This window comes from Lampetra fluviatilis, chromosome 60 (assembly GCF_964198595.1).
Source record: "Lampetra fluviatilis chromosome 60, kcLamFluv1.1, whole genome shotgun sequence".
NCBI classification, from domain to species: domain Eukaryota; kingdom Metazoa; phylum Chordata; class Hyperoartia; order Petromyzontiformes; family Petromyzontidae; genus Lampetra; species Lampetra fluviatilis.
In genome coordinates this window covers 3,975,203-3,992,752 of record NC_136334.1, presented here as the reverse complement: position 1 = coordinate 3,992,752, position 17,550 = coordinate 3,975,203, and the positions used below count along the sequence as shown (strand labels likewise).

At 47.5% G+C, this 17,550-nt stretch overlaps 1 protein-coding gene across 1 annotated transcript in view; it reads right to left on the bottom strand.

Moving 5' to 3' along the window:
• Window positions 1-17,550, bottom strand: part of LOC144950912 (glycine receptor subunit alpha-2-like) — a 138,548-nt gene that overhangs the window by 49,675 nt on the left and 71,323 nt on the right. The window contains exons 3-4 of the mRNA XM_078881081.1: window positions 8,825-8,892; window positions 527-750 (exon numbers count right to left, since the gene is read on the bottom strand). Of these exons, the coding sequence (XP_078737207.1) occupies window positions 527-750; window positions 8,825-8,892 (292 nt within the window). The remainder of the gene's footprint in view (window positions 1-526; window positions 751-8,824; window positions 8,893-17,550) is intronic.

Sequence of the window (17,550 nt, the reverse complement as noted above, 5' to 3'; positions counted from 1 at the left end):
CTATAATTTGTGATAGCAAGGTCGCTTCTGAAAAAGAGCTGTATAGCTCGGTGGGACTTCTTGCCCGGTAAAATACAAAATAAAATGTTTAAATAGTGTTTCGTTTGTTTAATCCAAAAGTGAAAGTCAATGTCAAGGGAAAGGTCGGTTTTGAGTTTATACTGCACGTTTGTTTATTTCTTTTCATCGATGAGCGGAAGCCAGAGAACCCGGGAGGACACCCATTGCACAAACCGAGGGGAGATACAGAGCAGCCTTGGTCTATACTCTTTGGTTCTTTCAGTAAAGTCGCGTAGTTAGAAACAAATGACGACGGTCGTCATCAGGCATGACGACCGCTTATGTTGCGATCGAAACGTCGTGTTTTATTTCATTTCCAACCACGTGACTTTACCGAAAGAACCAAAGAGTATGGATTTCCTGCAGTCACGAAAGCTTCAAATCAAGATTCAGCCTTGGGCTGCAACTCACAACATTCAAAAACATTCGTCACGCATCGCCGGCTGGCCTGCGACAAGTCGGGTACCTGATGGAGTAGAGTACGTTTCCGTTCTTGAAGATCCTCAGGAGCTTGTTGTCAGTGGTCACCTCATGGAAGTTTGCTCCCTTCTCATTGGCAAAGAACAAATCGGGCTTCCAGATGGAGTCCAACATGGACGGGTCGAGGTCAAGGGAGTCATCCGGGTACTCTGAGTAGGCGAGCCGCGGGTCGTTCCACTGCTGCCTCAGGAAGATGTTCAGTCGGTAGTCCTGACGGGAGACACACGGGTTGGAATCACGCGCGATAACAAGTAGGCCCGCGGTCGTAGTTTTAGCTCGGCCCTGTGCCCCTCGCTTGCTTTCGAAAGACGCACGTGTGGCCTGGCCAAGGCTTGGCTCACAGACATCCTGAGCGTGGCTGAGATGATGCAGAGAGGGCACAGAGATGCACGGAATCGTTTGCCATCTGGCCACTAATGATAACTCAACCAAGTGGCCCGTCACATGGAAATTCATAGCAGCCAAAAACACTTAAACGCGTGACGTTGATTCTGAACGTGGAGGGAAGGAAGAGGAGGACCCGGAAAAAAAAATCCACGCGACCACGGGGAGAGAGACACGCAAACTTCAAATATACAGGAGTCAAGGTCGGGATCGAACCCACGCGCTCCTGTATACCTGGCAAGGTAGTTAACATCTCGCCAGCGCGGCGCTCGCAGCTGGCTCGACTTAAGGGCTTTGAGCCAGAACCACGCCCGAGCTGAGTCGTGACTAAGAATCGGAATCTCAATCTTTATTCAGACTGCAGGAGGAATCCGAAGAGCCATGACGCTCTTTCTCACAGACGTTCAGTACGGGCGGGGGTCAGGATAACGGGCCCCTGAGATATTTCGCTGCAAGTTTAAATTTCCACTTTTTTTGTTGTTGCAAGAATTAAGATCGCAGCACCTGCCTCGCATATGTCCTCAAGGGCTATCAGTAATTATTCACACTCGGGATGAATTGGACGCTTGCTGAAGAACACTATAATCCTGCACGGCCGACAGACGTCTGTTCCATGCGTGCGTTTAAATACAATGCGCCGAGACAAAAAATAAAAAGGTCGTACAACATGCTCGTTCTATTATTTTCACGGTTGATAGATCACTCGGCGGGGTGAGCTCACGCGCTTTGCTGCATAAAGCAGTGGATGCCTGCCGGTGGGGGTTGGAGGTGTTTTGAGAGTAAAACCAAAACAATGCGTCAAGGTCAACTCCACATTGAAGTCCTCCAATTCATAAAACAACAGAGACGCCTTTTGACGCACCGTTTTATAGCGGGTCACGCAGTGAGCGTGTGTGGCGGGGCGGGATGACCTGAACGTGCACAGACGGCAATTAAAACGAAACGCAGAGGGAAGCATAAATTACTTAAATTACCTGCAAGGAAGAACAGGAAAAAAAACCGTCACAATTGGATGGCCTCCCGATACCTCTTACTGTCTGCGGTCTCCGCAGATGCGCTTGGGCTGCCCATCAATCAACTGTGCGTGAACGTTTCATTATAAGAAGAAGACGGAGGGAGGGAGGGAGGGAGGGGAGGGAGGGGAAAAAGTGTTGAGATACACGAGAGGACTGAACTTCTGTGTTAAAGATAAATTATATGACGCCTTACAAGCGTTCATTTTTATCCGACGAGCACTTTCTACAACGATGCCATTCTCTTCAAGGGCTTATCAAGTTGCAGGATCGCTGCATACCGTTTAGTCGCATGCACGCCCCTCCGTCATCCTCTTAACCCTTCCCCAACAAACTAAAACACAAAAAGCAGCTCCAAAGAAATGAGTTTGCCAATCTAGATTAGTTTCAATTGCATCGCTCCGGTGGCTTCATAATATCGTAGAGGAAAGGCGTTCCAGACGGCCACAGAAGCGCATCTGAAAGCGCCGCGCGACGCGATGAACGCCCTCTTTGTTCGATGGCTGAGCCAAAAGCCTCCGCTACTGCTGCGAGGATGACGACCGGAGTTCGCGTGACGGTGGTTTACGCTCCGTGACGAGATCAGCGAGGAATTGTGGCGGTCCATTTGTGGCGAGCGCTTGGTGTGTAAATGAGCGTAGACTTTGAGAAAGATGAAGAGTAAACATCAAATGAGAATGAGACTTCTTCAAAGGAAGTCGATAGCAAACAGCAGCGTTGCAGTTGAGGTGCCAGTAGTTTATGTTGCCTGAAGAAAATATGAAAATACAATAACTTCATCGGTACGTCTTCAGGTTGGAAGACGTACCAAGGTTCCCACAAGGCCATGCAGGAGGGCACCAGTCTGGCAGCAGCTATCGGAGAGTGTAGTAGTTGTATCGCTACGTTCCTCTGAGTAACAATGTCTTTAAAAACAACGGCGCTCCTACGCCTTTCTAAATAAAATGAACGGGGACACCCGCCCTGCAACTTGCAAACATCTTGGAATGGGAAAGGGTTAAGATGAACATCGACTGGACATTGGTGAAAAAGCGCTTCATAGCTCATAGGATTTATCCACAAAAAAATAAAGATTCAAATTATGAATTTTTTTTTTTTAATACTGGACACAATCCAACCTTCCAATCAATGACAATTACAAAAGTCGAACAGTTAACAGGCAACGTAAACTACTGGCACCTAAACTGCTGCTGTTTGCTATCGACCTCCTTTGAAGAAGTCTCAATCTCATTTGATGTCAACTCTTAATGTTCCATTTAGTCTACACTCAATACACACAAAGTGATGGCCACAAAAATACCTCGCTGATCTCGTCAAGGAGGATGAACCACCATCACGCGAACTCCGGTCATCATGCTCGCAGCAGCAGCAGCAGCAGCGGCTTTCGGCTCAGCCATCGAACAAAGCCGGTGGTCACCGCTTTCAGATGCGCTTCTGCGGCCGTCTGGAACGCTCTTCCTTCCGATATTAGAAAGCCATTGGAGCTGTACACTTTCAAATAATCTAGATTGAAAGCTCATTTCTTTATGATTCCTTTTTGTATTTACTTTGTCGTCCTTCCCCTGCGATTATCACGGTTGGCTACGTACGGCGTGACAGAAGTTCAACATACATAAATACAAACGTATATCTACGAATCTCTTTCTTTCATACTCTTAGCTCTTTCGGCAAAGTCACGTAGGTAAAAAATGAAATTAAAATTAATAAAAAATAAAATAAAAATCACGACGTTTCGGAGGCAGCACAAGTCTCCGTCATCAGGTGGGACCATCAATTCTGGCTGTGACGGTCCCACCTGATGACGGAGACTTGTGTTGCCTCCAAAACGTCGTGATTTTTATTTTATTTGTATCAATTTTAATTTCATTTTTTACCTACGTGACTTTGCCGAAAGAGCTAAGAGTATGAATCCTTGCAGTCACGAAAGCTTCAAATCTAGAACTCTATTTCTTTACTCGATGGTCCATAGTTTGAGTGACATAGCCACAATCGCATTTCTTTCATTTTCAATTTAATTAATTGATGGTCTGGTACGGTGATGGTTACCACGGTGTCTTCGAGCGAAGATGCCAAAGCCAGGACACGCATTCGCTTAGTGTATTCCTCTAAACGATACTTTTTGTTAAATAACTAAATAAACTTTGGACTATTGAGATGACACAATGCTTTGGAAAAGTGCTTCTACGGGCCGAGAGAATGCGCGAGCGAAAATATGTCGCACAAAGCATTCCCGGGAGAACCTCGGCATGCCGAATGCCCCCTCGGCAGTGAGATGTTCTCAAGTGAACTGGGCAGGGAGCACCGCTGCCAACTGCTCTACCCCCTCACTCCCGTGGTCATGCACGCTGAGAGATTATGCACGCACGGTACGAAATATAAACACGACTGCTTCATGCTGATCTTTGACCGCGATCACAACAAACGTACGATTGTCAGCCGCGTGCCAATCCACTTCGCCGCGCTGGCCGATGCGTGTTGGCGAAGGAGGGGCACGGCTTCGGATATCGGGGTCGCTCACGGATATTAACCGTGGCCAAGAATCAAAATTGTATCTTCAGGCTCATAGTGCAGCATGACGGCCAATATACCAATGCTCGGCCTCCGATTTGTTTTCATAGATATTGATTTTAATCTTTAAGCATAGGCATTCTATTATAGTTATTGCCAATGGCAGCGATACGTTCAAGAGCTAAATGGCAAAGTGCAGGTCTGTTGGTCACGACGAGAGGGCTATTCATCCTCCGTTGAAGGAGCGCCAGACCACAGTGGGTTTGCTGTGGTCCATAGTTTAGAACTTGCGTCTTGGAATCCCTGCCTCACTTGATACAGCAAATCTGGCTGTGACGGTCCCACCTGATGACGGAGACTTGTGTTGCCTCCGAAACGTCGTGATTTTTATTATTTTATTTTTATTTTTAAAAAATTTCATTTTTTACCTACGTGACTTTACCGAAAAAGTTAAGAGTATGAATCCTTGCAGTCACGAAAGCTTCAAATCTAGAATCCATAGTTTAGGTTGGATGGCAATAATCGCACTGCCGGGGTTCATCGTTAATGTATCTCCAAAGGCCTCTCTCTATGCCAGCGGTCGGGAACCTATGGCTCGCGAGCCATATATGGCTCTTCCAGTGACGGCATATGGCTCCCAGACAATTTTGAGTTGAAAAAAAAAAAATCAGTTTGGAACTGATTTAAAAATACTTGTGATATTGCTTAATAATACTGTGTCATTTTAAAGTAAACAGAAATTAGTTTTGAAGATAAATTTCACGGGTCACGCCTGCACGAAGCTCAACCTCACCACGTATGAACCAGACTACAAGGCCATCAGCAAAACCATGCAGCACCACGAGTCGCATTAAAAGTAAGACATATTTAATTTATTATACGTAAAAAATACTATATGGCTCTCAATGAAATATATTTAGAAATATTTGGCTTTTATGGCTCTCCCAGTCAAAAAGGTTCCCGACCCCTGCTCTATGCCAATGTCCAGGTCTGCTGCTGCCCACAACGAGGGCGCTTCAAGAAAGGTGTTTCTCCTACTTTTTAAATCCTTTATATTAAGTTCACTTGCTTGCTTGCTTGCGCGCTTACGACCGTGCAAATCTTTCGGTCGTTTTTTAACCCACTTCCCGTGATCCAATCGAGCTGACATTTTGCACACAGACTCGTTGTGCGTGACAATTTATTTTCGTGAAAATTATTTTCCAAAATTTTCAACATTTTAGGATTTTTTTTTTTATATTTAATTAGCAATTGCTTAATGGTGGCAGGCAATCATCTGACCCATAGGTGGCAGCCATCTCAAGCCAGAGGACGAGAGGACTCTAGCCGCCCGTTTCAAAGACCAATGTGGGCTGGGTTGTGGCCTATTGAACACGTACTGTAATTCATTTGCCACGCATATAAAGGATTTATAGTGAAAAACTTGGTTTTTACGGGTTAATTTTTAAAGAGTACAGACCTCAGTGTATTTACTGTGGTCCATAGTTTAGCCACAGTTAAAATGCTGTGGCTTGTTTTTAATGCATCTCTATGGATCTCTATGGGTCTCAATGTGTATCTCTAAGTCTCTGTGGGTTTTGATGTAGTTTATGAGTCTCTATGTCTCTCTGGGTCTCTATGTGTATCTGTAAGTCTCTGTGGGTCTTGATGTAGTTCATGAGTCTCTATATCTCTATGGGTCTCTATGTATCTCCACATATCTCTGTGGGTTTACTCACAGTCTGCGTTGCATGGCTACAATTGCACTACTACTGTGGCGTGTGCCTATAATTTTCCATTCAGGAAGGAGATGTGTGCATCGGCCTGCCGATCCATTGATGCGTGCAGATGGGATAATTATGCAGTTTGTATTGAATAAAGGTGTTTTATTGTGACACACTGGAGGTGATGTGAACATCGGCCGTTTCCCGTGCTGTGGATGAGAATATATTCGCTGATCAATGACACAAATCCTTTTCCCAGGCCCCCAATTGTTCACAGATGCTGCTGTTTGTCATTCGGGAATTTCCCATAAATCCATTTACCTGGACTGAATTGCCATTCTGCAAGTCAATACCCACTCTTCTTCAAATTACGCACTTAATTTTTCTGCAACTCGGTGAAAAGGCCAGCTGCTTCCTCGCTCGCTTGATTTTTTTCGTATTATTTTATTTTTATTTTTATTTTTCACGGCAGCTTTCCGTTACCGTATACGGCCGGGCGGCTCAGCCGCGGAGTGAGTGGCCGCGCAAGCAGAAGCCTTGCCAGTTTGCGTCCTGAATCGGGGGGTTGACTAAAACTACGAAATGAGCTCACACAGCTCTTTTTTCAGAAGCGACCCGGCCCGTCACAAACGACAGCTGAGAGAAGTGGCTTATCAATCATCACGTGGAAATGTAGAGCGGGAAAAACCCACGCGACCACGGTGAGAGAGAGACGCACGCAAACTCCAAATTTACACAGCAGGCTTCGTCAGGGTCTGGACCGAACCCACGACCTCCTGTATACCAGGCGAGGTAGTTAACACCTCGCCACTGGTTGACTCGGCCCATTATTCTTGCGGGGTCGAGAAAGTCGGTAACCCCTCGTGGTACCGAAGTCAACTGTGGTTGACCTTTGGATAGTCTCACCCCCACCGTAAGGATCTAACATTTCGAGCACTGGCTCAGCACTGTAAAGAAAATAGGAGCATGGTCTCGATGCTTAAATTGAGCAGGATATCACTTCCTATTTACTATTTATTTTGTATTTGACCAGGTTTATGCATCACCGAGCTATTATCTCTCTTTCAGAAGTGACCTGGCCACGAATGATAGCTTCACAAAGTAGCTTATCACGTGGATATGTGGTAGAGAAAAACAAGAGGACCACGGAGAAAAACCTACGCGGCCATGGGGAGAGAGACACGCAAACTCCAAATATACAGCAGGCGTCAGGGTCAGGGTCAAACCCCCGACCTCCTGCATACCAGGCGAGGTAGTTGACATCTCCTAGCCACCGTGATGATGATGAGAGAGAGAGAGATAGATACACACACTCCAAATATACAGCAGGCGTCAGGGTCAGGGTCAGGATAGAACACATGACCTCCTGCATACCAGGCGAGGTAGTTAACATCTCCTAGCCACCGTGATGATGAGAGAGAGAGAGACACGCACACTCCAAATATACAGCAGGCGTCAGGGTCAGGATCGAACCCACGACCTCCTGCATACCAGGCAAGGTAGTTAACATCTTGCTAGTGTGGAGCCCCTTTGATTTGCTGTCACCGCGTTATTAATGACCGTGACATTCGCTGACCAATTATTCTCGTTACAGTTCAACGCTTAAATCTCGACTCAAAGCTTTCGCGACTGCAGGAATTAATATTATTTGGGTCTTTTGGTAAAGTCACGTAGATAGGTTCAAAGAAAATAACAAAAACTACCACGTTTCGACCACAACCCAAGCGATCGTTATCCTCCTCGTCATCCTCCTGATGATGATCCCTTGTGTTGTGATCGAAACGTCGTAGTTTTTTTGTTATTTTCTTTGAACCAAAGAAAATAGTTCAACGCTTTCCGAGTGATATCTGGAATTCCGTTCTCTTTTAAGGCAGCTGCACTTATCCTTGTGTATCTTCTTTTTGTAGTTTGATATACATGCACATAGGGCCCTTTATGCAAACTGCGTCTCTCACAATCATTGAGGAATTAGACGAGTGGGGGAAGGCGGCAGCCAGTCGGTGAGCCGGCCCTACCAACGATTGTCCAAGCTCTGCAGTCCTCTGTGTAAAAAGATGTTTCGAGCCAATCACATGTGCGAGGGGACAGCGCTCGATCCCATACAGAAGGGACAGCTGGAGATACGAGTCCACACTTTTCTGCATCGACTTCGGGCGAGCCATGGCATGATACCTCGTCAATGCCCGCAAGGAGTTTCGCAACATCTTTGTGCGACCCATCAACCCACGCTGCTGCCTCCACAGTGCTGGGTTAGAGGCCACGCGCAAGTAGCATAGCCACCGTCCGCCCGGCAAACATCATGATGTCACTTAAAACCTTCGTGACTGCAGGAATTCATATTCTTTGGTTTTTTCGGTAAAGTCACGTAGATAGAAAATAAAATTACTTAAAAATATATATATATTAAAAATAAAAGTAAAAAAAATAAAAAACGTTTCGATCACAACGCAAGCGATCGAAACGTAGTGTCTTTTTGGTTTTTTTATTCTTTTTATTTTTAACTTTAATTTTTATTAGATTTTTTATAAATTCTATTTTCTATCTACGTGACTTTACCGAAAGAACCAAAGAATATTAAAATGTCACGTGTTCTCTGCTTTTCTACCGTAGTGTTTGCTAATCATTTACCAACGAGCGTAGAATAGGAATACAAATAAATATCAACGGTTTCCTTACCATCGTGGTCTCAGCAATGGAGCCGAAGCTGTTGATGAAAATATTGCATGTCACGTTCACAGGATCGCCTGCGGAGAAAGAAAAAATAGGGACGCACGGTCACGGGAAAATATTTTTTGACAAAATAACTTCGCCGTAACGTTCCATCACAAGCGAGTGGCAAAATTAATCAACAGCGAGTCACCGCTTTTACAAAATTACTTCGCATCGATCGTTGAACGTCACGCAGACGAGGGATGAATTTTTAGTTTGCGCGTGCGTGCGTGCGTGCGTGCGAGAGAGACAGACACGACCGTGTGCTACGCCCCTGCAGCTTGACTACGACCTCGGTGTCCCAGACTCGCAAAGGCTGACTGGATAATATTAGCTCGTCCTCCAAGTGCGCCTACACGCAAAGGCAAAAGAGGCGCTTGCAGTGGCGAGATGTTAACTACCTCGCCTGGCATGCAGGAGGTCGTGGCTTCGACCCCGACCCTGACAACGCCTGCTGTACATTTGGAGTTTGCGTGGCATTTGCGTGGCATTTTCTCCGGATCCTCCGTTTTTTCTTTCCTCATTTTATAGAGAGGACTTTGGTATTTTTTTAGCTGCTGCTATGCATTTCCGTGCAATAAACCCCTTCGTTGAGCTATCATTCGTGGCCAGGTCGCTTCTGAAAAGGAGCTATACAGCTCAGTGGGGCCTTACCTTGTAAAATTAATTTTTAAAAACTGTTCATCGTTTTTCGCGACGGCAGACTCCTCTGACTCTGTGAGGGACGGGTTCTGCGGATGCACCAGGTGCGCGGCCCAACTGGCTCCAGGATGTATGCAGCGCGCAGCCTCGATCACGGTGGCGAAGCTGCGCAAAGAAATGCATTGTGGGCCGAGTTGATGAAACGCCGCAATCGGGATTGGATCGAATAGTTTTTTTCCCCTCCCACTGGAAGCAAATCCAGACGATTTAATTTAAGAGGATTTCCCGTTTTGGTAAAGTGATATTGAAACCCACGCCGGTTAATTACCCGATATAGGAGAATGAGCAATCTTGAATATTAAAGGTCGGAGGGTTCAATGAAATTAGATATTCACATCAATGTGCAGTGACGTCATCGGCAAGGTGTGCGCACCACATGAAACGTTTGATAAACTGCATGACCTCCATAGAGGTCACGCCTTCAAATCTGGGAAGCCCGCTCGGGTTAATCCAATTTTTACTTTTCTAACAATTGTATAAATGCCCCATTTCAATCGCCCATACCCTTACCTTGACATTGACTACCACTATTGAATTAAACAACTAAAAACGAATAAACTATTTTTATTTTGCCACGTAAGGCCCACACTGCGCTATATCGCTCTTTTTCAGAAGCGGCCTGGCTATCGCAAATGATAGCTCAACGAAGTGGCTTATCGTCGCGTGGAAATGCATCGCGGGCAAAAAAAAATCTTCACGCGCGATGCTGATTCTAAACGTGGAGGGGAAAAAACCGGAGGACCCGAAGTAAAATCCACGCGAACCACGGGGAGAGAGAGAGAGAGACACGCAAACTCCAAATATAGAGCGGACGCCAGGGTCGGGATCAAATCCACGGCTTCCCGCATACCGAGCGAGGGACCTAACATCTCCTAGCCACCGTTGCACCCCACTTTGCCGAATTGTGAAGGAGCAGTCCATCAGCAGCGAGTGTCGTAATTCAATTAGGGGGGTGGAGTGGGGGGGGGAAGTAGATTTATTTTTTCTGGTGAAAGTTAAACCACCGTCATGCCATCTGGCGCCCATCGTTTGTCCTCTGAAGGGGACATTCGTCCAAACTGTCCCGACTACGGCAAAAGAATCAAGGTAACCGCGCCGTTGTCGGCACTCGGCAATGAACCGCCAACGAAAGGCAAAAAAAAAAGACGATGAAGATATTAGGCCACAGGATAGTGTTGTACGATTACGTTTGATAAATATCCTTGTCCGTTTACACGTTTGTACAATGGTCACCTTATATCTGTTCGGTGTTGCTCTCTCACATAGTTAGTAATTGCATTGCGATCGGTTTAGTGATAATCTGCACCGAGCAGACTTGCGCTGCAGGGAGTTTATTTGCCGCGGGTTTGTGTTTGCGCACTATTTTCGATTTCTCACGCGAACCGCCAGTTGCTTTTGTGCCGATTCCTCTTTACTGTCATTCACCGTTCTTGTACATTTTGTTTGCTTTTTTGCATTTTCGTCGTTTTTTCAGTGACCCGCAGGTCAAATCTGGCAAATGGGAGACCCTATCCTGCTGCCCTGAGTTCTCAACTGGTTCTGGTTCCACCAAATCGTCCCACGACTTGAGACTAAAGCCAGGTCACAACGTCCGTCTGGTCAAACATCCAATGGGGCAAATGCTTATTCCCCCTTATTGGTACTCTGGTTCTTTCGGTAAAGTCACGTAGATGGGAACATAAATAACACTGGTCAACAAAAAAAAAACTTTTTTCTGGCCTGGACTTTTGCAGTTGTTTTAGACTAATTTCAGGGTGCTGATTCCAAATGTGATCTTAGATTTGCTCTATCACATCTAATTTTTATGCTATCAGCATACCCCATTTTCATTGATTTTACCCGAAATTAACTCTATCACTTATGATTGCAAGTTGTTGCGAGTCAGTGACTGCTTTAGTGTTAAAATATGGTGCTGTATTTTTTAGGATAGTGTGTTTATAATATCATTTTATGTAGATATCCACATTTATTAAATATTTTTCTTCTGCAGTTTTTATTGAAAATGCAAAATTTGATATCTCAAAAACCTGATGTGATAGACAAAAAATGATGCCAGATTTGGAATCAGTACCCCAAAATTACATTAAGACCGTTGGAATACCTTATGCCAGAAGAAGTGTGTTGACCAGTGTAATCGATCACGACGTTTCGATCGCAACAACAAGCAATCGTCTTCAGGTGAGAGGGAGAAGCATGCCGCCTCTACGGGGAGGATTTCCACACAACTCAGACATAACTTCAACCGAGAAGATGGATGCAAAATTTAGCAATCTTTGGAAGGACGTTGATCAACCAGGTAAAGTGTTAACTGTTGTGTTAGCGAACTCTCTGAGTTGCATTACATTTCAAAGGTTTTTGTTATTTTGTTGGGTTAGATCGCGTTCAGTATAAATGTGTCGTTAACCCGGGCGAAACGTCAAATTTTAAACGTTTCGGGTTTGACTCTCCAGCACACCAGGTGTGTCGCTGAACTAGTAACTAATAGGCGCGTTTTGTTCACGTGACAAACCTTACTAATTGGCTGTGTCGAGTGGTGGCGGGGTTAACGACGCATTGATATTTTACTCGATCTAACCGGAAAAAAAAACTTTATTATAGATAATATTGGTCACGAAAGCCGTCCACTGCTACGTGTTAAACTACTGACAGTGAAATAGATTAAGAGTTAACGCATTTCTTGAAATTGAGTAAGGTTGTGAGAACTACTGAAACAACACGTTGAGAGTGGCTTCCAAAACCAAGCAGTGCTGGGGAAGAAGCAGTAAGAAGTGAAGTGACCTGCAGTTTGGCGAGTGGGCGAGTTGGTGGGTGAGCAAGTGAGCGAGTGGGGATGAGCAGTGGTGTAGCGGTTAGCGCGCTGCGCTACAAAACCCAGCGAACCGAGTTAGATTCCCACTTACGGCCAAAACCAGCGACGATTATTATCTAAACTGGTCGTGGGGCCTTGTCCAAGGTCGACTCAGCCTAAAATGTGTGCCTGGTGTGGTGTGTAATAATAATAATAGTTCAATTTGTAACGCGCGCAAATTTGCAGACGTAGTGGCCGCAACTCAGAGGCGCGGAGCCAAGCTCAGAGTCGCTCGAAAGCACGTGATTGTAGAGGTGAGTTTTGAAGTGTCTCTTGAAGGAGGCGATTGAGGTGATGCTGCGAATGTGCAGAGGGATATCGTTCCAGACTGTTGGGGCTGCCACCGAGAAGCGGTGCATAGACATGACCATCCTGGATCTTGGTATCAAGAGGAGGTCGTGTAAACATCGCCACTGGGGAGACAAAGGTGGTTGCTGGCCACCCACCCCCTCATGTGCCGGGCTTCATAGGTGCTACTTGCTAACAGCACTTGCCCCTACAGTCTGTTGAGGCTACACGGGGGGTCTTTGTCTTTGAGTGTTGGAGCAACCTGCAGTGTGGTTGTTGAACGCGGTATAGATGAGTTGAAATAGTCTGGCAACATGTGTAGATGAATCAAAGTTCATGGGTAATATCAACCATGGTAGTAGCTATAAGAGAGTCGCTAGGAGGTGAGTGAGGGAGTGATTGCGGTGAGTGAGTGAGTGGGTGAGTGAGTGAGTGAGAGAGAGTGAGTGAATGTGTGTGAGAGTGTGAGTGAGTGAGAGAGTGAGTGAGTGAGTGCGGTGAGTGAGAGAGAGTGAATGAGAGAGAGAGTGAGTGAGAGAGAGTGAGTGAGAGAGAGTGAGTGAGAGTGAGTGCAGTGAGTGAGTGAGTGAGAGAGAGAGTGTGTGAGTGTGAGTGAGTGCGGTGAGTGAGAGAGAGTGAGTGAGCGAGTGAGAGTGAGTAAGTGAGTGAGAGAGTGAGTGAGTGAGAGTGAGTGAGTGAATGCGGTGAGTGAGTGAATGTGTGTGAGAGTGTGAGTGAGTGCGGTGAGTGAGAGTGAGTGAGTGCGGTGAGTGAGTGAGTGCTGGATCAATCAATCTGACTGTTTCCCTAACTCTGAATTCTCCGAGGGCCAGTGAGAGTTAGGAGCTGGCTTCACCACCCCACATATGACAGCAGTATTCACCACTTGTTTGGGACTTCGAGCTCATTTTCAAGTTGTTGGTCCAACGTCCGATTTACACAAGAGCCTGAAGACGAACGACTACCGACGCATATTCATTAGAGGCAAGTGTTTAATGCATGCTGCACAATGTACTGATGCACGGTTTTTACATGAGTTACAAAAATGGTCCATTACCTTGACTGACCGATATCCTAAACTATAAACTATTTTTGTTATTCTACCAGGTAAGGCCCACTGAGCTACGTGGCTCTTTTTCAGAAGCGACCTGGCCACAAATGATAGCCCAACCAAGTGGCTCGTCATGCGGACATTTACAGCAGCCGAATGCCCTAAACGCGCGGTGATTCTAAATGTGGAGAGAAAAACCGGAGGGCCTGGATAGAAATCCACTCAACCACGCGGAGAACATACAGAAGGGACCTCCTGTGCACCAGGTAAGGTAGTTAACATCTCGCCACCATGGCAGGCCACTGCCGACCCCTCGATTGATTGTCGTGGACCAGGGTGCGTCGGGGTCTGGATCGAACCGACGACCTCCTACATAACCAGGGCAAGTACGTGCCAGCGCAAGTGTTCAATGGACAACTCCTACAAAAAAATGTGATATCAATACAAGTGGCATTTAATCCTAGAGCCCACGTGCTTCCCAGATTCGAGTATCCCGGCTTTAGTGGCTCAATCAAAGCAACCTCGGAGTGGCTTCGATTTCACCGGGTCTCATCAGCAGTGCGGAGCCCATTGGACCATTGCTGCTGGGCATCCCGATGTCGTGGATTCAGGCCTTCCACCATCGACACAGGGCCCAAGCAGGAGCAATTATCATCCAAACCAAACCGCATGAGTCTCTCCCTCCTCGGCTATCGGTATCGGGCTTTGCGCTACAATGGAGAGGCAAGCGCTGATAGTAGACAGCACGGGAATCTGGGAACATTCCTTCATGAATAACAACAACAACAAGAATCACATTCGAGTTCGAAGGATTCACGACCGTGTTATTTAAAAGTTAAGCAAAATTGCACGGCAAGAGTTCGCTCTACGATTTAGCATGAATTTCGGTCGTTACGATTCGCTACGCAGTCATTACCACGTCCAATACGTGTAATTCTACACCACATTTGACACCGGTGCCGAGTGTGTGAGCAGAGGATTTAAGTCGCACTCGCGGGGTCACATGCAGCAACGCACGCACACACAAAGACAAAAATCCACACCCTCCCGTGTAGCCTTAACAGACTGTTGGGGCAAGTGCTGTTAGCGAGCAGCACCTATGAAGGCCGGCACGGCACACGAGGAGGTGGGTGGCCGCCTTTGTCACCCTAGTGGCTATCATTACACACCGCACCAGGTACTCATTTGAGGCCGAGTCGACCCAAAGGCGAGGCCCAAGACCAGTTCGAGTAATCGTCGCCAGTGTTGGCGGCCGTGAGCGGGAATCTAACTCGGGTCGCCGGGTTCGTGGCGCAGCGTGGCGCTAACCGCCGCACCACCGCTCTCTGCACGCACGCACGCACACAGACCATCGTGGGCGCTGCGGCATTAGCATTTTAATTTCCAGAGAGCTCAGGGAGACAGATTGCTCGATGTGCCCTTTCTGCTCGTGTTTTATAGCCAGCTTTTTTTGTTCACGCGTCTTTGTTGTTGTTGTTGTTCAGGATTCTGACCCGATGCTCCGATATTATCAGCGAGGGGTGTTACCTATCTCTTCGCGGCTGCATCTCTTAAGAAAGCGCGCTGAGCCCCCTGCAGATGCGCACGCACGCATGCACACGTGTCGTTGTTGTTGCTGTTACCCCGCGCACTTTGCGTGCAGCGTTGGTTGTTATGAATTATGCATCGGAGCGGTGCTACAAATGAGAATATTTAAAACAGAACTCCTTCGTGCGTTGACATACAAGCATGCAGGACGTCAAAGGTGGACAAAAAACACACACTGGCTTTGTGAATTCAGAAGCTTTGGAAAGGCATCCTACTCACTGGAGGGACTCTTTTGTATTTCTGTTCACCGAAGGGCAGGCATCGAATACCTGACTACATTTCAGGGCACCGAGGGGGGGGAGGCAGTCAAAATCATCGATCAAATTAAACGACTCTGACCACGTGCATCAGTGGGCTGAAAGATGCACGGGCGAACGCGTGTGCGCGTGTGTGTTCATCCGTGTCCGTGCACTGTCAGTTTCGCTCCAGCACACGTGTGGGGGATCTTCCTACATCGCCGCTCCATTGACCTCGTCGAGGCCTACCACGTTACCATCAAGGAGCGGGGCCTCTGGGTTTGCGCTTTCAGCGTCCCTCTCAGCCTCCGTTCACGATCTAAAAAAGAAGGACCTTTCGCGGCCGGTTCGGGGAAAATGCCCCGCTCACCTTGAAAGGCGATGATGGACGCCCTGTTTAACATCTCTTATTGACCGCCGCGTTTTTGAGAACCCATCCATGGCTGCAGCAGTCAAATTTCCATTCGAGAGGCAGATCGATGGCCTGGCAAGGGCCCGTGGATTGCTCCCTCCTGGTCACCCCATGATGTGTACGATTACGCTGTTGGCTACGCACCCCCCGATTAGCACAGCCGGTTTGCGGAAGAAGTTCGACATCTCATCGTCTTCAAATAATTTTATACGGCGCCTTATCCAAGGCGCTTCACGGCAGAATCGACAAGCGCAGGTAACGATGTGAAGTCTCCTGAGGGTCACGTGGCTTCCGGTGTGGCCACGCCCACTCCGAGCCCCTCCCCCCCCCCATTCCACCCGCTGCGAAAACAGACGCCGCCAAACTTCCCTCCCTCTCCATCTCTCTTTCCCCTCCTCCCTCCTCGTCGTTGTATTCAAAGAATTGTATATAGCGCCTGGAATTAACAACGGCACGACGTGCGGATGTGACGGTGGCGATGAGGCGAGTGAAATAGATGAGAGGGAGAAATGGGGGGGAAGAGGAGGGGGTGGGGGGCAAGTCTGCGATGACGCGTTAATTCGGTGAAAGTGAAATTGATGGCATTAGATGATGATGAACGGAATTGAATGACTGGGGAATGAGTGAGACCCACGCACTGAGACTATGAAGAGGGAAAAGTAACAGGTGGCGGTGATGAGGGGGAGATTAAGGGGTCGTGGGGTGACCTGGTGGTAACAATAATTGCGTTTTGAGTGAGGAGCGGAAGCTAGCGAGAGAAGGTGACTGCTCAATGTGGAGGGGGAAGTTTGTTCCAGTGAAGGGGGGCGAGAGTGTAGAGAGGGGGAAAGCGTGGATTGAGCACAAGGAGGAGGAACAGAGAAAGAGAGAGACAACAAAGACTGAGAACGCAGAGGGCGAGAAGGCGACACGCAGAACGTTACAAGCGTGGCAAGATATGGTGGGGCAAGACCACGGATGGATTTGTAGACCGCACAAACGTATACCGATGACCTGGTAACTGCTGCTCACTCCGACCAAAGACAAATATCCCCCATATAGCCTTAGCAGACTGTAGGGGCAAGTGCTGTTAGCGAGCACCTATGAAGGCCGCAACGGCACACGAACGAGGGGGTGGGTGACCAGCACCACGCCCGCCCACCTTTGTCTCCCCAGTGGCGATGTTTACACCACACCAGGCACACATTTGCGGCTGAGTCGACCTTGGGCGAGGCCCCACGACCGGTTTAGATAATCGTCAGCAGTGTTCGCCGTGAGCGGGAATCGAACCCGTGTCGCCGGGTTCATAGCGCAGCGCGCTAACCGCTACACCACCGCTCCGACCAGGGCATTGCCCCAGGAGCGAGCTCCTCCGGCAGCTGATGATGTGTTGGCTACGTCATGTAACCCCCCAGCATGCCCAACTAACCGCCTATCCCAGACATTGTCCATCTGGCGCTCTCACAGAGAAGTGCACCGCCACAACGTTCAATGACAACGGCCCGTGGAAGTTGACATCACCGAACTACTTCCTGAGATTCTCTTCAAGCGACATGTTCTCTACAGACAACGTCGGTACTTTATCCCCCC